Source organism: Carcharhinus amblyrhynchos, chromosome 5 (genome assembly GCF_965287045.1).
Source record: "Carcharhinus amblyrhynchos chromosome 5, sCarAmb.v2.hapA, whole genome shotgun sequence".
In the NCBI taxonomy this organism is placed as follows: domain Eukaryota; kingdom Metazoa; phylum Chordata; class Chondrichthyes; order Carcharhiniformes; family Carcharhinidae; genus Carcharhinus; species Carcharhinus amblyrhynchos.
The window spans coordinates 70,402,175-70,428,267 of NC_137328.1; the positions used below are offsets into that span (position 1 = coordinate 70,402,175).

The 26,093-nt window shown below is 43.3% G+C and overlaps 1 protein-coding gene across 2 annotated transcripts in view; it reads right to left on the reverse strand.

Moving 5' to 3' along the window:
• The window catches only part of LOC145343454 (tumor necrosis factor alpha-induced protein 8), a 106,807-nt gene that overhangs the window by 39,050 nt on the left and 41,664 nt on the right, over positions 1-26,093 (reverse strand). The window contains exon 2 of one of the 2 annotated variants that reach the window (XM_080189696.1): positions 6,482-6,578. In XM_080189696.1, the coding sequence (XP_080045822.1) occupies position 6,482 (1 nt within the window). In that variant the 5' untranslated portion in view covers positions 6,483-6,578. Of the gene's footprint in view, positions 1-6,481; positions 6,579-26,093 lie in introns of those variants that run through there. The other variant, XM_080189693.1, reaches the window with a different exon arrangement.

The following is a 26,093-nucleotide window of genomic DNA, read 5'->3' on the forward strand; positions in this document are numbered from 1 at the left end:
TGGTAATAGATCTGCCTGTCCTGAAGTAAATAACTACAAGTTCCTAAACATAATAAATCTCCAGATGGATTGGAATTGCGACACCCACCCGTAGTTGGCTGCTAGCAACACATTCCTCACAGCTAAACGTTCCACACAGCTGATCTCGACTAGTAAACCTTTCCATAGCTAAGGCCATGGTGTCAAAACAAACTAGTATAAAATTCTGTTGTTGATAAGGGCCAGCATCTTACCCAATGAACATTTTTAATATCTTTACCCCATTAAACCAGTAAATCTGATGTGACTCCCAGAAATGTGATCTCTTAGGGGCTTTTACTGAATGTTTTCTAAACAGCAATTGGACTTTGACAAGCTATATTTTAATTAACTTCTGGAATGTCAGCAATTTAAAGCTAAATATTGTAAAAAGTGGATACAGGTATAAGTAATAAATCACTTATTCTGAGGTCTATCAAAATTAATACAAACATACATTCCAGCTTTTGTTTTAAAACAATTAGTTTCTGGATTCTGTTAAAAATGAAACGTTCTGATAACTTTAAAAAACCTACTGGTAACTGAATCAAGATAGCTTCCTGAGATAGGCGGGGTACAGTAGGAAAATGCTTTGTTGAAATGGCGGCGCGGGCTCGTTGGGCCGAAGGGCCTGTTTCCCGTGCTGGGTTGTTCTTTGTTCTTTATATATTTTCCATAATTTAGCAGGCTTTCTAATAAATGTTATAAATGCTCTAAAATGTCAAAAGAAAAACCATTCTCCAAATAAGGGGGTAAGAAATTGGAACTGGATTATTTGTTAGATAACAAAATGGGTCTTCTGTATGAACTTATTAAAGCAGGAGAATGCTAATCATACCATCTTAGAATCTCTACAGTGCAGAAAGAGGCCAATTGGCCCACCAAACCTGCAGCAGTAACAATCCCACCCAGACCTTATCCCTGTAACCCCACATATTTACCCCTGCTAATTTTTCTGTCAGTAGGGGGTAATCGAGTATGGCCAATCGACCTAACCCGCACATCTTTGGGGGAAAACAGAGTACCCAGAGGAAACCCACACAAACATGCAAACACCACACAGGCAGTTACCGAGGCCAGAATTAAATCTGGGTTCCTGGACTCGTGAGGCAGCAGTGCTAACCACTGTGCCACCGTGTTGTCTTAATGAAACAAGTATACAGAAAAAAATACATCATTAAAATTATAGATAGCCTTAAAATTATTGTTGCACATGGGCAGGGACTGCTTCAATATCTGAGGAGTTGGGAATGGTACTGAAAACTGCAATCATCAGTGAACATCCGACTTTGACCTTACGATAGAGGGGCATCATTGATGAAGCAACTGAAGATGGTTGGACCTATACAATCCCAAAGAACTCCTGCACTGTTACATATTTGGAAGATGCTGTAGAAAGAACCATGGCAAATTGTTATGGTGAATCTTGTAGATGGCATCCCCATCTGCCACTGTGTGTCAGTGGTGGAGGGTCAGAATGTTTAAGATATTGAACGGAGTTCAATTTGTCCTGAATGGTGTTGATCTTCTTGAGTATTGCTGGAGCTGCAATCAACCAGCCAAGTGAAGAGTATTCCATCACACTCCTGTCTTATGCCTTGTAGATGGTGGACAGCATTTGGGTAATTGGGAAATGGGCAAATCACCAAAGAATTCCCAGCTTCTGACCTGCTTTCAAGGCCACAGTGTTTATATGGCTGGTTCAGTTTCTGGTTAATGGTAACCACTCCAGGATGCTGATATTTGAGGATTCGGTAATGGTAATGTCTTTGATGTTATAGGGCAATGGTTAGATTCTCTCTTGTTTGAGATTGTCATTGCCTGGCACTTATGTGACACAAATGTCACTTTCCATGTACAAGTCCCAGCCTGGATATTGTCCAGGTTTTGTTGCACATGGGCAGAGACTGCTTCAATGTCTGAGGAGTTGGGAATGGTACTGAAAACTACAATCAACAGTGAACATCCCACTTTGACTTTACGGTGGAGAGGTATCATTGATGAAGCAACTGAAGATGGTTGGACCTATACAATCCCGAAGAACTCCTGCTGTGATGTCCTAGATTTGAGATGATTGGCCTCCAATAACAACAACCATTTTCCTTTGTGCCAGGTATGGCTCCAACCGGTGAAGTGGTTTTTCCTTGCTTCCCATTGCCTCCAATTTTGCAAAGGCTCCTTGATGCCATATTTCGTCAAATGTTGCCTTGATGTCAAGGGCAGTACGTCTCACCTCACTTCTGGCATTCAACTCCTTTATCCATGTTTGAAACAAGGCTGCAATGAGATATGGAGCACGTTGGCCCCGATGGATCTTAAATTGAATACTGATGAGCAATTTTGTTGCTTAGTCAGGGCTGCTTGGTAGCCTTCCATCACTAATTATTGGGATGCTTCTGATGTGTTGTATTGTAAAGACTGATAAACAATATTTGTACAGGGTCTCTGTCATATCTTTGTTTCCCATTATTAATTCCCCAGTCTCATCCAATAACGGTTTAATGACTACTGCAGCTACATAGTTTGAGGTTCTTAATCCCTGTTTTCAGCTTTTTTTTCGCTAGTTTATTTACTTACTCCTTTTTTTTAAAATTACCCTTTACTGGTTTCTAAAATGTTCCCAATTTTCTGGCCTACCACTCATCTTTGCAACATTGCATGCAACAGGGCAACACGGTGGCACAATAGTTAGCATTGTTGCCTCACAGTGCCAGGGACCCAGGTTCGATTCCCGGGTTGGATCACTGTCTGTGTGGAGTTTGAACATGCTCCAGTTTCCTCTCACATTCCAAATATGTGCAGGTTAGGTGGATTGGCCATGCTAATTTGCCCCGAGTGTCGGGGGACTAGCTAGGGTAAATGCCTGGGTGGGATTGTGGTCGGTGCAGACTCCGTGAGCCAAATGGCCTCCTTTTGCACTGTGGGATTCTTTGATTCTTTCAATTTGATATGACCCTCAACTTCCTTAATTTGACACAGAGGGTTCATCCTCCTCTTAGTCTTTGTGTGAGGGTTTTCCTGCAAATTGGCAAAGGTCAATGGCGGGCAGGAAAAGCAGTGCTGGAGTCCGTTGGTGGCAATGGCAGGTTTTCCAGCCATACAGTGCAGCACATATTGCAGAAAGCTTTCAACCACACGTTCCACACTGTATTACCATTCATGAAGAAATTGAGCAAATTTGGCAAACCCTCAAGTAGGGAAACACACCAAATGAAGGCATAGAAAGTAGTCCAGTCCATAGACCAGTGCCACATTGCACCCAAATTACTCTTTCAATAGTAAAAAGCTACTGAAACTAACAGTAGTAACAGGCGTGAGTGAAAAAAATCAAGATGAAAAGGCAGAAAGCCAAAGTTCATTTTGACAAGACTGTCAAATCATCATGAGAGTTGAGCACTGGAGAGCCAGTCAGGGTACAAATCCTCAATGCTTTGAACAGGAATCAGCACCTTCTTCATGGCTGCTGCTCTGGGCCTTCTGCAATCCAAGAAATGGCCACTACCCCTGGTGTCGCTGTTGGAACTGAGAAACCTCTTGGACAGCAGCTCTTAGAGGCTGGATCTTCACCTTTAAAGATATGGGAACTAGAAAGACTCCCATCTGCCAAGGCTTCCAGAAATAATTGCAGCTTTCTAGCTTTTGGGAGGGATGACTGCTCTGGCTATTAATTTCAGCCCATCAAGCCCAACCACAGTGCTCCAGTCACCATATTATATCAAGTGCTCACGGAGAGTGATATTCTAGTTCTGGAGGCTATATAGATAAGAGCAACTAGATTGACCACTAGTGTCAAAGGTTTGAGGAACAACTGAAAAATCTTCGAATTTACAGCCACAAATAGAGGTGGCAAGAAGTGATTTTATTGAGGGAGGCAAAAATAGAACAAGGAGACACTGATTGAAATGAGTAAAAGTGAAATTTTAAACACAAGTGCCAACTCACATAACTCAAGCCACTGGTTCACTGACAGAGTGAAAAGCACGACAAATTAATTTTAAAATATTGTCACCTGAGAAGTATTAAATGAGATTTTACAGGGGTGTGGTTTGACTGCAGCAGGTGTGAGCCTCTATATACATGCAATATCTCCATGGACCCTATTTAATAAGCTTCAGAGAATATACAATTGAGTTACACCATAGTTTAATTCTACATGAAACCACAATACCTCACATTTATGCAAACAGTGTAATATAACTGGCCTTAGGGAGAATATGTCATTAGTTGGCACAATAACTGAATTCAGTATTTGAACCCTGAGTCTTAATTAATTGAGAGACAAAATAGACAATTGATGCTTTATTAATATCTCCTCTCACTCAGTCCATATACAATATTATTATTACATTTTTACTCCCAGTACTCTTTTCTCAATCTGTCCCTGTAACAGCTCTAGAAAGTCACAGTCTGCCTCTTTTTCTGTTTGGCTGCCTGATGTCCCTTGCTTGTCCTCCATCCATACAAGGGGTTTGGTGTAACACCACGGCTCCATCCTTTTTGTCACCCTAGATCATGCTGTGAGAATATCAGTGAAATCGTCATGTTTCACTCAGGGAATGTTGAGGGATGGGAAGGATGGTCAACAAGAACACAATGAGCAGACAGGAGACCTATGTGAGACTCTGAGCCTGAGAAAGCCAGATACTATATTAAGAAACAGAGGCATATGCCCTAATTGTGCCATGTGCAGTAAAATTTTTTTGAACAAAATGCCTTCACCAACAGCAGTTACTTACATGAGGGATTTTCAAAATCATAAAAGGGATTTAACAAATGGCCCAGTGAGAATTTGACCCTGTCCATGCTGACTAGAACTCAATCTTGAGGTATCAATAATTTTCCTAAGGTTTAATTAATATTAAAATCAAGCTGCTATTATTTAAAAGAATACAATCCTAATAAGTTCCCTTCATGATGGAACATAGCCACAGAGATTTGTCATTGCTTCCCTCGGTTAAGTAAGATCATTGCATGCATCTTATAGTTACTCAGAGTTTTCATCAATGGCTCAATGGGCAAAAAACCTGAAGTCCGCTGAGTCCGACTAGAAAGTCCTACATTTGGTCAATGGTCTGTGTTGGTTCCGCCCTCAAGTAAGTGTGATCCTAAATTAGTTTCATGGGGCCCTATTTTACCATTTTGATTCTAAGTGCTGGGCGGACTTGAATCTGGGAGTTTTTCAGATCTGACTTTTAGACCTGTTCTCCAGTGTTCCCATATGCACTTGGCCTGAAAAAAAGCCTTTGGGCGGGGCTTAACATGCCCAAAACCCTGCAGCTCCAATTGGTACCTCCAATTGCGCACGCGCAGAAAAGAAATGACAGAATGTGGCTCCCGGGCCAGATAATGCCTCTCCCTGGCCCCAACAGGCATTGACTTACCCACAACATTACTGAGCCCCTTAATCCCCCCCGCATCCCCCCACCTCCACCTCACTGACCTCAGGCAGAGTGGCAGTGGAACTCCCTTCCCCTCCCCTACCGATCTCAAGCAAAGAGCTATTGGGCCCACCTCGCTCCCCCCCTACCCCCCCAACCGGTCTCAAGCAGAGAGCCATCGGATGCCCGGCACTTACCCTCTCAATAGCTGATCAGACTTTTGTAGAGCATGTCTGTTTCACGCCAATTTTGGAAGGGTGAACATGATGGTAAAGGGAGAAGTGCTGGTAAGGTTGGATGTGCAGCCCATTAAGTCAATTTAAATGCATACAAATGCATTAAATGGCCATCACACCTGTTTCAGGCGTGGGTCCAATTCCGATCATTTTTGGGCCTTGGTAAAGGGGGAACCGATATGAATTTCGTGCCAAAAATGGGTGAAACCTGATGATAAAATTGGGTCCATGGTCTCCGATTTAACAAGGGGGAAATAAAAAGATCCAGGTTTGTATCCAACAGAACATGTAGTGAGAACAGGATCAGGCTTATCTCTGATCCCCTCTGCATGGTTAAGTACCTAGCTGACCTTCACTGACCAGCTTCTCATTTCCTAGGTGTTGGAGGCTCACTACCATCCATAGAATCATACGTCAACACAAGTGAGTCCTTCAGGCAAGAAGACAAGGAGATTCAAAGAAGACATAAGATTCAAAGTTGTTTTGAGTGTACATAACAGGTGATACTGTAAAATACAGCAAAGTCAACTGCTACAAGATTATACCTCATTAATTTGATACTGTAATTTCTGAAGCACAAAAAAAATTGAGAAATTGCACTGAGGTGCCAATGCAAAAGACTCAGAATTTGCATAACTTAGGCAATGGCCCCAACAACCACAACTAGGAAATAGGCAAGGACTTTTGCATTCGATTTGATTTTTACACACAAACACAAACATCACACAGGCTCACATGCACACACAGACTCATGCACACACACACAGACAGGCTCATGCACATGGACACAGACATAAACGTGCGTCCGCACACACACATGAAATCAGTAAATTAAGGAAAATTTCTTACTGTCTGGGTTACACAGGTGTACTGACGACAATGCTGCAGAATGACTGAAGATCACATGCAAATATTGACCTACTTGTGATGGTGAGGTAGACAAAGGCTGAAAGACAAAATATCAAAATAGACATATTGGATAATATTTTTAATCATATTAATACAATACTATACTATGCATATTAATGCAATATTATATTAGACCAAAACAGCCACCTGCAATCAGTTCACCAAATGCTTCACCACTAGATGGCAATAATACATATTCTCTATATGAACTACTGAGTTAAATGAAAAATACACTGACAACAAATACAGTTTGTTTCAGTGTATTTTTTACATTTTTACATTTCAGTGACTGTAAATTATAGGTGGAATATATTGTAGATCCATTACAAAGGCAGTACATATACCAAGAAGTGAAATTGTTTCAGAAAAAAATTACTTTGCTCTTAAACTTACAAATAAGAGAGTTTTTTGTTAGTGCCGATAAAATCAGATTACAGGCAATAAAAGACAAAATATTTATTCTATCAAAGCCATCAGAATTAGTCAGTCAGTCAGTTTCATTGAAGTAACTAGTTTTTTTGAATGCAGCAACACCTGGCCACATTATTTCCTATGAGTGCTTACTTCGAACAACTATTTAATTGTCTGCACTAGTTATGTAAAATCGCAAATGTTAGAAATGTAATCCTGAGAGCCACTAATTTGTGCAGTTTAGTAAAACTGTATTCCAGAATTTTTCAACAATTATGCATTGATAATGAGCCCAACTAGTATAGAAAATTACTAAAGGCTGGAGAAGTTCAGTAAACATAATTCGTTTGCAAATATGAGGATGGTTCAAATGGGGAAAACTTTGCTCAGTAAATGACTTACCTGTAAAGCCTAAGCTAGAGTTCTCGGTGGCAAAATAATGCTGGTGTGAAGGTGGAGTGACAGTAAGAGAAACAATAACAAGGGTGTCACATATGAATATTAGAGAGGATTACTCAGTTATGTCATTATGTTTTGGTGCACATGGTCCTCTGACACATTCCTGCCCCACCCTCAGCTCAAACACAACCTCACCGAAGCTTAAGAATGACTGTTCATTTGCAGGAGATGAACGTGAACCAGATAGGAGTGTTTATCTACAAGTACAGATGCATCCCTTGTCATGGAGCATAAAATAGAAACGACATTTGTCTTTTGCTGAAGAAAAACACGCTGAACACAACATGAAATAATCTTCTTACTACAGAAAACCAAAATAAGACCGATGATACTTTTTTTTTTAAGTACAAACGCTGGCAAGTGTCACTGATAATTGCGACTAGACGATACATTTTAGAACATTGAAATAAGCACATAGGGTTTTAAGAAAAAATTTGTAAGTAAAATTGCAGTGCAACTGTTAAACAAACATGATAATAGTATTGGAGGAGCCTGATGTTACAGAACATCAAGTCGTCACGTCAAGTACCGGGGGGTTTTAATTAATACTGAAGTTTGAGATCTCAGCTGGGTAGTCACACGTATAACTAACTCCAACAAGCGACTGGATGGCTGGTGCTGCAGGAGCAGAATGAATACTTGTCACCACAGTGTTCCTGGATAGGGTGCTCCTAGATACTAACAGTATCAACCACAATTGGCTAGACTATGCAAGTCTCCCAAGTAGTGACACACAAGGCATGCAGTCCTTTATTTGAGGATTCAGAAACAATAAAGGAAAACAAGTTAAAATGTGGAAATCCTACAAATACATTTTTTGATGCCAAACAGTGCCTGCTAAATGTCAATCTCATCAATTGTTTTAGTTTCAAAATAGAACTGTAACTTGCATTTTTTAACTCAAACTTATTAGAATTAGTAATTTAAATTGCATTAGCTAAAACTGTTGAGTGATAAGTTCCTGCTTACAGCATGTGAATACAGCACTATTTTTCGACAATGGAAAAAAGGCCAATTTGTTCAATTCTGAAAACACAAATGCTAGCACTCATACTCTTGAGTAATTGGCTTTGTCCTTGCCAGTCTCAACAACTCTCAGTTTAAAGAAATAATAGATTCCTATTCAAAAAAGTTATACACTTTTCAATGGGCTGATTCAGCCCTGGAACACAATTTCATTTTGGCTGGCTAATTAATGGATAGCTAGTGTGAAACGTATGCTGAGAACAGCTCAGTGCTATCGGAGAGGTTGGGAAACAGGTGGGTGGTAAGAAAAGGGAGGATGTGGGCTAACACTTCTAATGGGCTCCCTCAAGAATACAGCCACTGCAGAACTGTCTCAGGGAGCTGCAGAACTGTACAAAATAAATCCCAATCAAAAATGCAGCAAACTGGGGCGAGGCAGCACATTCGAACAGAAATCTCAGTTCCCAAACACCTCTGTTAATTTTATTTCGGCCCTGACATTTCATTCCATCCTGGCGAAGTTGCAGCTAAAACATAAAGGCTGCCTGGCCATTCAACCCCCCTACCAACTGTAAAAGTAGATAGGCCACATAAAAATTGCAATTGGTCCAATAATGGGCTCAACTGCCTTCTGAACTGTCAGTGTCAGTGGGCCTGCTTCCGCCATGCATGTGTGCCTGCCAAGTAAAACATTGCACAATTGCTCAATGACACCAGGACGTGCACCCAATATCTTTACACGTGATTTCACACACTTCCAGGATGGATGCGTGCCCACTTGAGCAACAAAAAAATTCTGGCCTATCTGTCTCACTTCTATTCTGACTGAGGGCACCTAAAAATAAAAATGTGGAAATGTCAATCATAACCATGGATACGGTGGAAAGAGAATAAATAACCAAGTTAAATTCTACTTGAACTTCTTTCTATTGAGCTGATGATGAACTATAATTCCTAAGTTCTGTGCAACACAATGTGGTATCTTGACTTCAGGGACAATACAGCAGCGAGTTCACTATTTGCTTGATACTTAAATCCTACAAAGTGGGTGGTTTTTATTCTTCTTCATAGTGAAAAAATTTCAAAGCGAGGTTAATTTCCCACAGGTTTGAGGGAGATGTTTCCAATGGAAAAATGCCCATATCCCAATAAGAAAATGTGGGTAATACACTAGCTTCTTCTATTACAGATATTCTAGATTGGTTCTTGGCCAGCATCCTTGTAGAGGTATTTAATAATAACTGAGTTTGGGCAGCATGGTAGCACAGTGGTTAGCACTGCTGCTTCACAGCTCCAGGGACCTGGGTTCGAATCCCGGCTTGGGTCACTGTCTGTGTGGAGTTTGCACGTTCTCCCTGTGTCTGTGTGGGTTTCCTCCCACAGCCCAAAGACTGGGTTGATTGGCAATGCTAAAATTGCCCCTTAATGTCTTGATATGCGTAGGTTAGAGGGATTAGCAGATAAATATGTAGGGATAAGGAGGTAGGGCCGGGTTGGGTTGTGGGCGTGCAGACTTGCTGGGCCAACTGGCCTCTTTCTGCACTGTAGGTTTTCTGTGAATTAAGATTCAAAAGTTTGAGCAGATCTAAATAATGTGTGTGCAGAAATGGTGGAGGCCTGCACCAAATTGGCCCATTCCTTCCAGCAGCAGGACAAGAAATTAAGTGGGCTAAATTTAATAGTGCTGAATGCAGAGGCAAAAACCCTGTGCAGTATTAAACTGCATATATTGTTTGCAATGAAAGCAGCAGGTCATATTCATGTTGCCTGCTAATTAACACTTTTACAACATGCAGCTATCGATAGCCATGCTGTCGAATGGCTGCATAACACAACAAGATGCCCAAAACTTTGAGAGGCATGCACCACCTAAAGACCTTAAAGTCAGTCAGTACCTTATAAAGAGGGGATAGCATTGTGGCTGAACAGGTGGTGGAAATCATTATGAAATTCATGTTGACCAAGGAAAGACATAATAATGACATCACATGGGAGAGAGTGGGCTCCAAGATATTCCAACAAGACACTGAAGGGCAAGATCGAGGAGCTGCTGAAGTAGGACAGATGTGTTCTATCAACTGGAGTCAGAACCCGCCCCCAGGATGGTGAGATTAGATAGTCATTATGGTCAATGCCAGGAGTAAAGCCCCAAGAGACAGGATTCAGTGTCGCACAAGGTTCAATGGTCTCACACGAGCAGACAAGGTCAATGAACTGATCTTTAAATACCATATCCCACCACTGGACCACTAGTCTCTGAAACTGTTCAATGCAGCACAGTCCTGTCACTCACTTACCAACTCCATCAATCTAGCCTCATACCTCACACCTATCCTCCCACACTGAACACTGTTGCAAGCCTTACACCCAAATCTCACAGCTTGCACACACTGCCAGTCATTCAACCATGACAATAACTTGGTCCAAATGCATTGCACCACACTCATTGAAACATTTCCCCTTGTCTTGCAGGGCAAGAGGAGCATAAGCACAGGTAGCAGGTGCTAAATGGTGGGCATGGGTATAGTGAAATGTCTTCCAAGCCAATGAAGGATATTGGGTTGACCATTATTACAGCAGCCATTGTTAAAATGGTGCGCAGCTAACAACTGTGAATTAAATGTACTCAGCTCACTTTGAAAACCCAGCATCAGTGACATTCCTAATACTATGCATGTTATTTAGGACCTCTAAGGATATTTGTGGCATCCAACTAAAAATCTGGAGGACAATCCTCCCATCCCACTGTGCTAATTTATTAGCTGCATGGGCTGGGATATTTCAGCGGGGCTGGATTAGCGTGATCCATGCTGGGCATCCCAGCCCTGAGCACCTCTCATGGCGCCAGATTTCTGGCGCTGTCAGTTCCGCTCCAGAAATAGATGTGTTTCTGTCCCGCCACTCAACCCTCTGGAGAATTTTAGTATAATTTAAATATGATTAGTGGGCCCAGGAATTAAGTCTCCAGTAGAATCTCCTCTGCCCTCCCCCCCTCTGCCATGAGTGGCTCACTCCAGCGGGGTTTCGTGTAGCTCCTCACTTTTGGGGAGCTAGCAGCTTAACCTGCTAGAGTGAAAGGGGGGGCAATCAGGGCCCCCAGAGGATTGAGTGGCAGGGCAGAAGGGGGGGGGTGGGGGAGTGTCCCCTGAGCATTGGCACCCCCGCAGTAATAGCCTGGGCCATCTGGCACTGACCAAGGAGCAAAGTGCAAATGTCCAAGGAGCACCTTGGCAATGCCCATCAGGCATAGCGCAGTGCCAAGGGGGCCAGGCATATCGGGGATGGAATCATCAGTGGGATTTAGGGTGTGGGGGTCCAGCTGACACTCTGCAAAAAGGGTTGGTGAAGGAAGGAGGGAGGCCAGCGATCGGGGCAGACTGAACGGATGGGACTGCGAGGGTGATGGGTGTGTGGGCAGGAGTGTGCTGTGGCTGGGCCTTGACATGGTTCAGGAAGACAGGGTGGGTGGGGCACAGAGACTGGGCTGAAGCCGGGGGTGGGGCGGGGGGGGGGGGGGGGAGGTAAAAAAAGACGCACAGCCAGCTGGCAATGTGGGAGTCGCACGGCTGGCCGGCGATTGAGCTGGAAGTGATCGGGAGGCTGGCAGACAGGAGTCTTTGTGCATGCAACTGATCTCGGTGCTGACTTGCACAGTGGCCCACTCAGCACTATGTTGTCACTCTCCCAGGCAGGAATACGCCCTCCCACTGATTCTCAGTTTGATTTACGCTAGTGGGAGGTTCATTTTGAAACTCCTGCTGAAAAAACCAACGTGATTTACTCCAGTTTTCACACAAATGCGGCACTTAGAATTTTTTTGGGAGAATCAGCCCTTTGAATTTTGTACCAAGTCTCAAAATAAAAATACTTAAAAGTTTAAAGTTTGTTTATTTGTGTCACAAGTCAGCTTAAATTATCACTACAATAAATTACTGTGAAAATCCCCTAGCCGCCACACGCCGGTGCTTGTTCGGGTACACTGAGGAAAATTTAGCATGGCCAATGCACCTAACCAGCACATTTATGGACTGTGGGAGGAAACCCACGCAGACACAGGGAGAATATAACAGACGCCACACAGTCACCTGAGGCCTGAATTGAACCCGGGTCCCTGGCATTTGAGGCAACAGTGCTAACCACTGTGCCACTGTGCTGCCCCCAATCCTTGCATCTATCCACAAACTGGCCTAAAATGTTTACAGGTTTTCCAACAGATTCTTAGAAAGACCAGTGGTGGTGTGATGAAATGTTCAAGAATTGGGCCAATTATATCAAATCTTACCCTGTTCCTCCAGTTTTTGTGGAGTCTTCTTCAGCAGAATCTTGCCAGGTTGCTATGCCAGGGAGGATATGCTCAGACTGTGACATTTTGTGGTTCCATACTGAGAGTACCCAACAGCCAACATAGGACTTGGCTGTTGGGATAGGCCACTCAGCCCTTCGACTCTGCTCTGCCATTCAATATGATTTGGTTCTGATCTCAATTTCATTTTACCATCTGCCCCTTATAACCCTCAACTCCATCTGCCCCCATAACCCTTCACTCCCTTGTCTATCAATATTTTTCGAACTTAACTTTGAATAAATTCCACGAACCAGCCCCTACTGCCTTCTGGTGAAAAGAAATCCAGACTGATGACTCTCAGAAAAAAAATCTACTCATCTTCATCTTAAATGACAGATATCCTATTCTTAAACCGTGACCTCAGGTTCTAGGCTCTCCCACAAATAGAAATATATCTTCGGGCTATACGCTATCAAATCCCCTCATGATTTTATATACTTCATTGAGATCACTTCTCATTCTTCCACATCCCAATGGGTTTGGGCTGAATTGTTCAACCCCTCTTAATAAACCCCTCATCCCAGAATGAGTTGAGTGAACATTCATTGAACTGCTTCTAACGCAATTACATCCCTTGTTAAAATGACGTTAAAATTCTACACTGTATTCCAAATATGGGGGGGGGGGGGAGGGGGGCGGGAGTGATTCTAGGTGTCAAATTCACGTAAAAACTGGATTAAATGCCACTGGATTTTTCAGCGGTAGTTTCAAAATGAATCTCCCACACTTTGAGTATTGCAGAGTGCACTATCATGAGCCCCATTGAAAATCAGTGGGTGGGGCCTGTTCCTGCTGGAGAAGCTGGCAGTATAGCACTAAGCAGATTACCGCGCATGCGCCCATCGGTCAGCGCCAGATTGGAGCATGCGCAGTAGCCCCACACTGCTGGCCTCCCGATCGCTGACCAGCCCCGCAACCCCCACATTACAGGCCATTACTATGCCCCGATTGCTGACCTCCCTGGGTGTGTCCAGGCCAACCTTGCAACTCCCCCCACCCCTGGGTCCACCTCAATCTCCCACCTACCCACCCCCCCCCCCACCCCCCTCACCCATCCTCGCAGTCCCAATCTCCTTATAGAATCCTACTGTGCAGAAGGAGGCCAGTCGGCCCATCAGATCAGCACTGCCACAATCGCAGCCAGGCCCTCTCCCCATGCATTTATCCCAGCTAGTCACCCTGACACTAAGGGATATTTTAACATGGCTAATCCACCTAATCTCCTAACTCTCCACTGTAACCTCCACCACCACCCCCCCCCCTACAGACTGACCATACCCCCACCTCAATGTCCAGCCCTGATCGCAGGCCTCTGTCCTTCTGTCACTCAGTTCGAGTGCAGAGTGGGAGCAGGAGCCTTCACCCAGATCGATCACCCTGGGGGCCCACCCCTATTAGGCCCTGCCCCCTTGGCACTGCCCACCATGCATCAGGCAGTGCCAAAGTGTCCCCTTTGTATAGTCACTTTGCCCCTTAGGCAGTGTCACGAGTCCAGACTGGTACTGCCAGGCTAGCAATGCTCAGGGAGCATCCCAGCACCTGACCCTCCGGGGCTCCTCAATTGCTCCCTTCACTCTCGCGGCATCAGGCTGGAAGCTCCTTGCAAGAGGGGAGCTATAGTAAACCCTGCTGGAGTGAAGCATTCCTGACAAGGGTGGGGGGGAGGAGAGAGAAGAGGTTAACAGGCCCAGAGATTTCAGGCCTGGGCCCACTAATATTTAAAATATATGGTAACAAAGATTACCAGAATTTATACAACTTCATATCAGAAATCGGCGTGGGACTGATGGCGCTAGAATCCGGCTGCTGTAGACTCGCAGAAGCCATGGCACCCAGCAGGGAGTGCACAAAACAGCCTCTGCTCGAGTCTCCCGGCCCAAAAAACAGCACAGCAAGCTGGGAGAATCACCTGCATGATCTCATCATTGCCTGCACAGCTGCAGTAAAACTTCTCTACATTTATATTCCATTCTCCTTACAACAAATTCCAACTTTCCATTTACCTTCTTAATCACTTACTGTTCCTACATCCTAACTTTTTGTGTTCATGTATCAGGATATGTATGTATTTGAATAATATACTGTTTTTCAATCCTTCCTGCCAAACATGTTCATATTTTCCCACATAATACTTCATCTACCAATCATTTGCCCATTCACTTATCCTATCTTTATCCGTTTGCAGCCTCTCTACCCCCTGTTGATAAATGTACTTTTCTACATATCTTGGTGCCACCAGCAAACCTAGCTACCATGCATGCATGACATCAGCCTGGAAAGTTCCTTTCATTCCCTCTTGAGACAGGGGAGTATTTCTGTACAGAAAAGAAGTCAAGTGATCCTCAGGCAGCCATCTTGTACCTTATGGCTTTTCCTAACATTCTGGAACATTCTGTAGGCAGAAAGAAGGAAGGCATTCTCGTGGTGAGAGTGGATCCATTTGGAGTTCCAAACCTAGATCCTGGCCTGGACCTCTGAAAAACATCCACTACTGGACAGGACAAGTTTACTTTGAATATTTTTAAAGTTAAAATTTCTTTATTAGTGTCACATGTAGGCTTACATTAACACTGCAATGAAGTTACTGTGAAGATCTTCTATTCACCACACTTTGGCACCTGTTCGGTATATTGAGGGAGAATTTAACCAGCATGTCTTGCTGACTGTGGGAGAAAATTGGAGCACCTGGAGGAAACCCATGCAAACACAGGGAGAATGTGAAAACTCCGCACAGTCACCCAAAACTAGGAATCGACCCCAAGTCGCTGGTGCTGTGAGACAGCAGTGCCAACCATTGTGCCACCATGCTGCCCTGCAATACTGTGTAGAAAGTGGCAAAGCCACACAAAGGGTAGCCATCTAGCACCACACATGCCCTTTTTGCTATACAAGGCACCCAAGATTCACTCCTAGTGGCACAGGCACTTGTTTGCAGTATGATAAATAACTGATATCCCCTTGAAAGCACATTCTCAAGTGAGGTCACTAGAACACACAAATTGGAGCAGGAGTAGGTCACTTGGCCCTTTGAGCCTGCTCCACCTTTCAATAAGATCATGTCTCATTTGAATATAATTGCCTGCCTACCCCAATAAGCTATACTGTCTTGGTTATCCATAATCTGGATAGTTCTGTCTTGAAAACATTTAAAGATTTTAGTTCCACTGACTTCTGAGTGAAGGAGTTCCAAAGACTCACTACCCTCTCAAGAGAAAAGAATTCTCTTCATCTCTGTCTTAAATGGACAACCCCTCATTTTTAAACAGTTCTGGATTCTACCAAAGACATAGAAGACATATCCTGTAACTTATCCTGGGATAATAGCCCTGTAGGTTTTCAGCTCCTACCTGCTTAAAGTTCTCTGCCATAAATCAAAATACAAAAGTGACTTTGAAGGGGGCAGGCTAAAGCAAAGGAAGAAATATTTGAATGTAATACCTTTAGAACCTGATTTCATCCAGTGAATTTAATGTTGGGAATGCAGCAGATATTTTGTATCAGCAACAGTTTTGTGTTTGAAAGTGTGCTGCCATTCCACTAGTAAAGGCAAAAGAATCAACGTGCTTATGCAACATCTGTTCAGATGCCTGCTGCAAGATTGTTTTTGCCACCATGCTCCTGATTGTCACTGCTTCCCCCACTCCTCCCATCACCCCTCAACCAATGATAATCTCTCACTGCTTCCTTCCTGACCTGATCAGGTCACTTCCTGGTTACCCATGTTCTCTCTACTCACAAAGCTAATTGTGATGCAGCAGCTGTTGGCAATGTGCCTCTTTGTGCCTACACCTTGTCAGTTTGGAAATAAGACCCAAATTCAATTTCATGCATACCTTTGGCCTTGGCATTCAAACACAAGGATTCAGCATTCCCAAATGCTAAATCAAAATATGGAACAAGAAATGGCATCAGCCCATCAAACTATTCCTTTCACAGACTGTACTACTTACCAGAAGATGTACTCTATCCATTTAATTACCCTCAATGGATGAAAATTCCCTCTGATCTCCAAGGATGACCAAGTAAATTCCTCAAACCAAGATCTCAGAAGAGGTAATTGCCGTTAAAATTTCAAATTGATTCCACGAGAAACTGCCTACTCTGTTTGTATCAGGGTTTACAACTGTTTTGACTGCCTGAGAGCATGCAGCCCTAATAAACTATTCAAATTACACTGCATACTAGTTCTTTATTCACAAAAGGCAATTGCACAATATTGCGTTTCACCTCTTAGAATTCCCCTAGGGAGATTTTGCCATCTGCTTTTCATAAAGCTGTGTAAATAAAGGACCCAGCACTAATGCTGCTGCTGCCAATATGTATAACTATCACAAAAGGAAAGCATTTTCAAGTGATTATCAGCCCATCATTATAAATTTAAATGGAAAGCCATATCTACAACAAACATGAGAACAACTGAGCAAAGAATAGCTAAATTAGTAACTACATTCGATTAGAGGAAATAATTGTTTCATAAGAACATAATAACACAAGAAATAGGACCGTTTGCCCCCTCAAGCTCCACCATTCAATAAGACCAGGGCTGACCCGATTGTAGCCTTAATCCCACTTTCCTGTCTGACCCTCAGAAACCTTGACTCCCCTGTTGAAGAAAAATCCGTCTAACTCAGTTTTGTCCCACTGCCCTCTGTGCACCATGACTAAAAACTCTGACATAAAAAAATCCGCTCCTGCCCCCGTCATAAACCCTTCATTTTTAAACTATGCCATCTCATTACTTTCCCTTGATGGGGAATACCCTCTCAGCATCTGCTGTATTAGAATCTTACCTGCTCTGCCCAGGACCACAAGAAACTACAAGAGATCGTGAATGTAGCTCAATCCATTGTGCAAACCAGCCTCCCATCCACTAACTCTGTCTATACTTCCCACTGCCTCAGTAAAGCAGCCATCATAATTAAGGACCGCACGCAACCCAGACATTCTCTCTTCCACCTTCTTTCATTGGGAAAAAGATACAAAAGTCTGAGGTCATGTATCAACCGACTCAAGAACAGCTCCTTCTCTGCTGCCGTTAGACTTTTGACTGGACCTACCGTGCATTAAGTTGATCTTTCTCTACACTCAGCTATGACTGTAATGCTACATTCTGCACTCTCCTGTTTCCTTCTCTAAGGGCGGTATGCTTTGTCTGCATAGTGTGCAAGAAACAATACTTTTCAGGCATCTCTTTTTGACACCAACCAAATAAACAAACTCAAATTAACTTAGGGACAAATTTAAAGGGGCAGCTCCCCAAAAGGAAGGGGACAGTCTGAACGAAAAACAAAGACGAAAGGAAACTTAAAATATTAAATCAAAATGTGATTGTTGGAGTCTATAATACACCCCAGCCCCTGCGGTGCCCAGAGGGCACGGAAGGTGTCAACTGCGCCCGTGGACACCGCATGCTCCCTCTCAAGGGACACCTGGCCGTGAATGTAACCGCAGTAGAGGGCAGACTGTCAGGATGGATGAGAAACAATACTTTTCACTGTATACGAATACATGTCACAATAGTAAATCAAATCAGTTTTAATAAGATCATCTCTCCTTATTCTAAACTCCAATGAATATAAACCCTGCTTAATCTTTCTTCATAAGATATGTCCTTCATCCCAGAAATGAGTGAAATTCCTCTCAATGTAAGTAAGTAAAGAAAGTAAAACTGCACACAATACTCTTCATATAGCCTCAACAACATCCTTTACATTTCCCTCCATTCATACTCCATACCCCTACAACAACATTCCATCTGCCTTACTTGCTGCAACAGCAATTTAAATTTTGTTGCGACTCAGGTATGAGGACATCCAGATTCCCCTGTACTGCAGCATTCTGCTCTCTAAATTTAAATAATATTCTACTTTCCTATTCTTCATGTCAAAATGGACAATCTCATGCTTTCCCACATTATACTTTGACTGCTAAATTTTTGCCCACTCACTTAACCTATCTGTATCCCTTTGCAGACTTTTGTATCCTCCTTACAACTTGCTTTCCTACCTATTTTTGTATCACCAGCAAATTTGGCTACAATACAGTCAATGTGTTCATTCAAGTCACTAAAGCTGATCTTCAATTTCATTTCACACTTTCAATGGTTTGTGCTAAATCACTCAAAAACTTTTTCATAAAAAATTGTTGATGTCAAACAGCTGCAACTTAAAGAAGCATTATAAATATGCTATGGTTTCTATGGGTTAGGAATATGAGGGGAGTGGGGGAGTGGTGATATCAGCATGAATCAAACCTGCTCCAAGCCAGCCTGTCCTGCACCCATAGCATGCTATTGCTAGGTTATAAAAGGCCTGAAAGGAATCTCTGTTCCTCGCTTGTGAGTAAGTTCCATTCTCAGAGGCTGACAACCAAATGGATTGGGTGGCAGCTCCAACAATCGCTACAACACCAACAGCTTTTCACTGGGCACTGCCTGGACTGCAAGAGGAAGAGGAAGAAGGCTCATGAATCCACAGAACCTGTTAAGTCTAAGGTCTTGGGCAGGGAGGCTTTGATCAGGTTAGGAGAGGAAGAGTTGGGTGGATGGTGGTTTAAGGCTGTTAGGAAGAAAAGGGGAATTGTATCTTAAGGATCTGTCCCTCCCAATTGCACAGGGAAGCCTCTGAAGACAGGATCCCCAAATTCCTTCCCACTCTTTGAAGAAATTGTTTCTGAATATTGGGCTGCCTACCCCTGCCCAAACACTCATGCCAAATGTTAATGGAATGGACAGCATATTATCAATATTAATTAGCTTGGTAAGAAGTCTAATTGACCCTTGATTATTTATTTACCAATTTTGTCACCGCCCACACCCATATAATGGTACAAATCCATGAGTAAGTGGGAAGGTGGTCAGGTGGGCAATTGTCCTATATTACATGCAAAATAAAGATGGGAATTTTTTGTTTGACATAATTTTAATTAAGAAATACTGATTTTGTCTTCATTATGGCTCGAAATGCTTTTCAGTGAGTTACTGGCATCATTCTGCATCAGATTTCACAAGCAATCCATTCTGCTCTCCCAAAATTAGACAGACAAGTTTAGAATCCTTGACAACACCCTCAAGGCACATTCAACTCCAGAATTTCAGGTCCATCCAAACAGTGATGGCATAAACAATCAGATAACCTACTTTTAGTGAGGGACAAACATTAGCCAGAACATTAGGACAAACCTCTTGCTCATCTTCAAAGTAGTAAAGTTTATTTATTAGGCACAAGTAAACTTACATTAACACTGCAATGAAGATACTGTGAAAATCCTACTCTTAAGCGCCTGCTCAAGTACACTGAAGGAGAATTTAGCATGGTCAATGCACCTAACCAGCATCAGTAATATTGGAGGAGGCAGGTGACACTATGGTTTAACGCTCACCCACCTCTGACAGTGCAGCATTTCTCCAGCATTGTACTGAAGTGTCAGCTGAGACTATGTTAATTTATTAGTCACAAGCAGGCTTACATTAACACTGCAATGAAGTTACTTTAAAAAACCCCTAGTCGCCACACTCCGGTGCCTGTTTAGGTACACTGAGGGAGAACTTAGTGTGGCCAATTCACCTAGCCTGCATATCTCTGGACTCGCAAGTGTCCACAGTGGGATCTGACTCCACATGCACCCTTCTGATTCAAAAGTAGGACTGGAATCCAGGTGGACATCTCCTAACAAACTACTTTACTGAATATTTTTAATGGGTAGAGAAATTAAAGGAAGTTTTCTTTTCAATTCTCCCCACAATATACCATTCACTCCAGGTATCCTATTCATTTCCAGTTCTTCTACACAGCTCTCAAATCAGCCACTCGCAGTTACATAAAGTAGATACAGGCATCCTTTTAGTAATTTTCTCTCACTTACTCTGACAATGCAGCTGAACTGAAGATCTTGCCATATAGAAGCAATTTGATTTATTATTGTCACATATATTAGCATACAACAAAAAGTATTGCTTCTTGCAAGCTATATAGACAGTGTTAATGGAAGCTTACTTGTGACTAATAAATAAACTTTATTACTTTGAAGATGAGCAAGAGGGTTCTCCTGATGTCCTGACTAATATTTATCCCTCAACAGACATCACTAAAAATAGATTATCTGATTGTTTATGCCATCGCTGTTTGGATGGACCTGAGATTCTGGAGTTGAATGTGTCTTGAAGGTGTTGTCAAGGACTCTAAACTTGCCTATCTAATTTTGGGAGAGCAGAACAGATCTGTCTATTCACAGAGAAGGAAACGAGAGATTGCAGAACATAATGTTACAGACATAGCTAGAGTGTAGAGAAAGATTAACTTACTGCAAGGTAAGTCTACTCAAAAGTCTGATGGCAACAGGGGAGAAGCTGTTCTTGAGTTGGTTGGTACATCACCCCAGACTTTTGTATCTTTTTCCCAACGGAAGAAGATGAAAGAGAGAATATATGGGGTGCGTGGGGTCCTTAATTATGCTGGCTGCTTTCCTGAGGCAGTGAGAAGTGTAAACAGAGACAGTGGGTGGGTCGCTGGTCTGCATGATGGATTGGGCTACATTCACGTGAAGCTGCAAACAACTGTGTTTTAGTCTGTGGTACAGGGGAAAGCATCAATATGTCAAGGTATGGAATGTTTGCTCTGTCCAAAGGCAAGTCCTTGGCTCATAGCTCAGGATGAAGAATCGGCAGATTGTTTTCTTGGCAGTTTTTATCAGTGGTGGTTTGCCATTGCCTGCCACTCTCAGAGGCAGGGCAGGGCAAGTAGGCAGCTCCCAAGTCTACCTCAGCCGGAAATGGAATCAATACTACTCTGTTAGCATTATTCTTAATCATGCATTAGCCAACTAGTCATGAACTAACTAGCTCCCAACAATATGTGGCATGATTTATAAAATATATTTAACTTGAAGGATCTCTTCATCAGTGTGATAAGATTTTCCATTCCCTAAATAGAAGTCAGTTAAATATCAAATATCTTAATGTACAAACTGATAATTAGGTAAATAATTTAATCCAATAACAATGGCTAACTAAATGTTTCTTTTGTATGATATTAAGACTTTCGTATGGGTTTTACAGTGTGCCAATACCCTGCCCCCACCCCTATTCTGTTGAAAAGTCAGTGGGGAGCACGCCCTGCAGCAGATTAACATTGGCAGCTGTGTAAATTGCCTTATGACAAGAGCTCTGCCTCCTTTGGGTGGAACTTTCCAGCTGTGCTTGCCCCAAGGCTTGAAATTCCTGCCCGAGGTCTATGGACCTTTGTATGGTCTGTTGAATTTTCTGTCCTGCCTGCTATGATTCCCATTGCAGCGGAACAGTAAAATTCCACCCTCAGTTACTGGCCAAATCGGATTGGCCAACAGCTGTGTAGACTCAGCACTGCCAGTTGGGAGTCGTGGCCACTGCTGGGACTACAAGTCCCAATGCTAAGGATGCTAGCTTAACAGGCAAGCGCAGAAAGAAGCCTCACAACACCAGGTTAAAGTCCAACTGGTTTATTTGGTAGCAAATGCCACTAACTTTCGGAGCACTGCTCCTTCGTCAGGTGAATGAGAGTTCTGTTCACAAACAGTGAATATAAAGACACAAACTCAATTTACAAAATAATGATTGGAATGCGTGACTTTACAGCTAATAAGTCTTAAAAGGTACAGACAACGTGAGTGGAGAGAGCGTTAAGCCCAGGTTAAAGAGATGTGTATTGTCTCCAGCCAGGAAAGGACAGTTAGTGAGATTTTGCAATCCAGGCAAGTCGTGAGGGTTACAGATAGTGTGACATGAACCCAAGATCCTGGTTGAGGTCGTCCTCATGTGGACGGAACTTGGCTGTCAGCCTCTGCTCAGCCGTGTGTTGTGAAGGCCGCCTTGGAGAACACTTATCTGGAGATCAGAGACCAAATGCCCATGACCGCTGAAGCATTCCCCAATAGGAAGAGAACAGTTTTGCCTGGTGATTGTTGAGAGGTGTTCATTCATCCACTGTCATAGCGTCTGCATGGTCTCTCCAACGGACCATGCCTCGGGACATCCTTTCCTGCAGCTAACAGGTAGACAACGTTGGCCGAGTTGCAAGAGTATGTACCGTGTATCTGGTGGATGGTGTTCTCACATGAGATGATGGCATTCGTGTCGATGATCCGGCATGTCTTGCACATGTGGGTTGCAGGGTTGTGTGGTGTTGTGGTCACTGTTCTCCTGAAGGCTGGGTAGTTTGCTGCAGACAACAGTCTGTTTGAGGTTGTGCGATTGTTTGAAGACAAGAAGTGGGGATGGCCTTGGTGAGATGTTCGTCTTCATCAATGATATGTTGAAGGCTCAACTGGGATCTTGGTTCATGTCACACTATCTAAACCCCCATGACTTGCCTGGACTTGCAAAATCTCACAACTGTCCTGGCTGGAGACAATATACATCTCTTTAACCTGTGCTTATCGCTCGCTCCACTCACATTGCCTGTACCTTTAAGACTTGATTAGCTCTAAAGACTCGCATTCCAATCATTATTTTGTAAATTGAGTTTGTGTCTTTATACGCCCTGTTTGTGAACAGAACTTCCATTCACCTGATGAAGGAGCAGTGCTTCGAAAGCTAGTGAGGTTTGCTACCAAATGAACCTGTTGGACTTTAACCTGGTGTTGCGAGGCTTCTTACTGTACTTACCCCAGTCCAACACCGGCATCTCCACATCATGATTACCAGGCAAATCCAGGTTCTGAGGTCTTGGCGAGGGGCGGGTATAACTATGGAGGTAACGGGGCTGGGTCCAAGAGGCAGGGGAAAGGGTTAAGGGAGGAGTGACTTTATGGGAGGGTCCTCCAATAAGCCCAGGGAACCTCACAAATTAAGTCCACCTTTGCTCGATTGCAGCTTGTACAGCTCAAGTTGCCAGGCTTCCCACATGGCATGGGTTTCCGCACCAACCCTGCTGCGCATAAAATATGGCAGCAAAGGGCTGAAGCCTTTATGTGGCCACTTAAAGGTCTCAGTAGGCTCAAGAACTGCTGAGGCATCTGAAACCTCCCCCACCTACCATGACATTTCAAACAAGCTGGGGGAGTGGGGGAAGGTGGGTAGGTGGCAGAAAGGCCCTCTGCTGGATTTTACATGAGCCACCTTCAAACCCAACAATGAGGTAGCTTAAAATTCCAACTATTTGGAACTTTCCTTTTTAGTTTATTTGAATTGACCAAGTCAAACCGAACAAAAATAAAAAGGAACTCCAATCTGTGCTCTCGGCACAAAAATGCACTCCAGGAGTCCATAGCATTCTGTCCATTAAAATCAGTTGCTGTGAGCAATTTCACAATTCTTCTCCACAGCAGGTTCTCGTTTTCAACAAATATTGTGCTCATCAAAAAAAAAACTTGATTTTAAACATCTATGGGCAAAGGCAAGGGATTAGCACTAGGTGCTTTGCTTTTGCAGAGAGCTAGCACAGACAAGATGGGCCAAATGGCCTCCTTCTGTGCTGTCGTCATTTTATCATTTTATGATGGTGTTTGTCAATTCAGCAGCTTACAATGTGAAAGCATCTTGGTGACAAGGAATTCCTTTTGTCCCTGTTGCAAAGAACAAAAGAACATTACAGCACAGGAACAGGCCTCCACCAACCATGCTGCCCAACTGAGCTAAAATCCCCTACCCTCCCAGGGACCCTCTATTCCCATCCTATTCATGTATTTGTCCAGCCGCCCCTTACAACTCACTATCGTATCTGCTTTCACTGTCTTTTCCGGCAGTGAGTTCCAGGCACCCACAACCCTCTGTAAAAAACTTGCCTGGTACATCTCCTTTAAACCTGTCCCTCACACCTTTAAACTTGTGCTACCTAATAATTGACTCTTCCACCCTGAGAAAAAGCTTCTGACTATCCCCTCTGTCCGTGCCACTCATAATCTTGTAGACTTCTATCAGGTCGCCCCTCTACCTTTGTTGTTCCAGTGAGAACAAACCAAGTTTCTCCAACCTTTCCTCATAACTAATGCCCCCCACACAGGCAACATCCTGGTAAATGTTTTCTGTACCCTTTCCAAAGCCTCCACTTCCTTCTGGTAGTGTGGCGACCAGAATTGAACACTATATTCCAAGTCTGGTTAACTAAGGTTCTATGAAAATTTATAGGAGTGGAGATTAATTAATAGGGAACTCCATTATATGTCCAAGCTGATCAACCCATGATAATTACCCATAGGTTCAAGTTGGGTGAAGGAATAAAATTCTATCAGCTCCACTCAATGCATTTGCTTTGCAACAACAGAGTGAAAATGAACATTAAACACAGCAGAGTGAAAATGAACATTAAACACAGCAGAGTGAAAATGAACATTAAACACAGCAGAGTGAAAATGAACATTAAACACAGCAGAGCATAGCTGGGTGATTTTCTAGGTGGTAGAGTTGAAAATGGCTTCTGAGATGAGTGTGCACGGTTCTGATGGGGAGTGCACCAGAAGCTATTTTGGTAAAGATATGTGTGCACGTAATGACCACAGCACCACAAGTAGATAAGAATCTCAATTAATGTGCAATGCTGATTTGTGCCAGCATTGCCATTTTCAAACTCCACACTCCACCTACTTCTACTCACTGCCTCCTGAACATGTCTTGAGGGTCTGCATGGGTTCCCTCAAGGTGCTCCCACCGATGTGCAGGTTGGATAGATCATAGATCACAGAATCCTACAATGCAGAAAGAGGCCCTTCGAGTCTGCACCGAACACAATCCCACCTAGGCCCTACCCCCATATCCCTACATATTATACCCACTAATCCCTCTAACGTACACATCCCTGGACATTAAGGGGCAATTTCTTAGCATGGCCAATCAACCTAATCCACACATCTATGGACTGTGGGAGGAAACCGGAGCACCCAGAGGAGACCCACACAGACACGAGGAGAATGTGCAAACTCCACACAGACAGTGACCCAAGCCAGGAATCGAACCCAGGACCCTGGAACTGTGAAGCAGCAGTACTAACCACTGTGCTACCATGGATGGATTGACCATGCTAAGTGTCAAAAGATGGTGAGGTGGATTAGTCAGGGCAAATGTGTTGGGTTACGGGGATAGGGCAGGAGAGAGGAACTGGTTAAAATACCCTGTTGAAGAGTTGTTGCAGACTTGATAGGCTGAAAGGCTTCCTTCTGCACAACAGGGATTCAAAAATCTTGGTATGCTCTCTCTGACAAATTCAGACACTTCTTAAAGTATCACAGCTTAGCTTCACTTTTTCAAATGGGCTGTCCCCTGCTGATACATACAGCCAATGAACAGCAACCAATGAAAGCAGTAGGCAACGCTAATTCAATGTGTTGTTTGCAATGCAATGAGTGTGAATGGGTTAATCACATGCCATGACCCTGTTTTCAGGCTGACCCAGTTCAATCCTG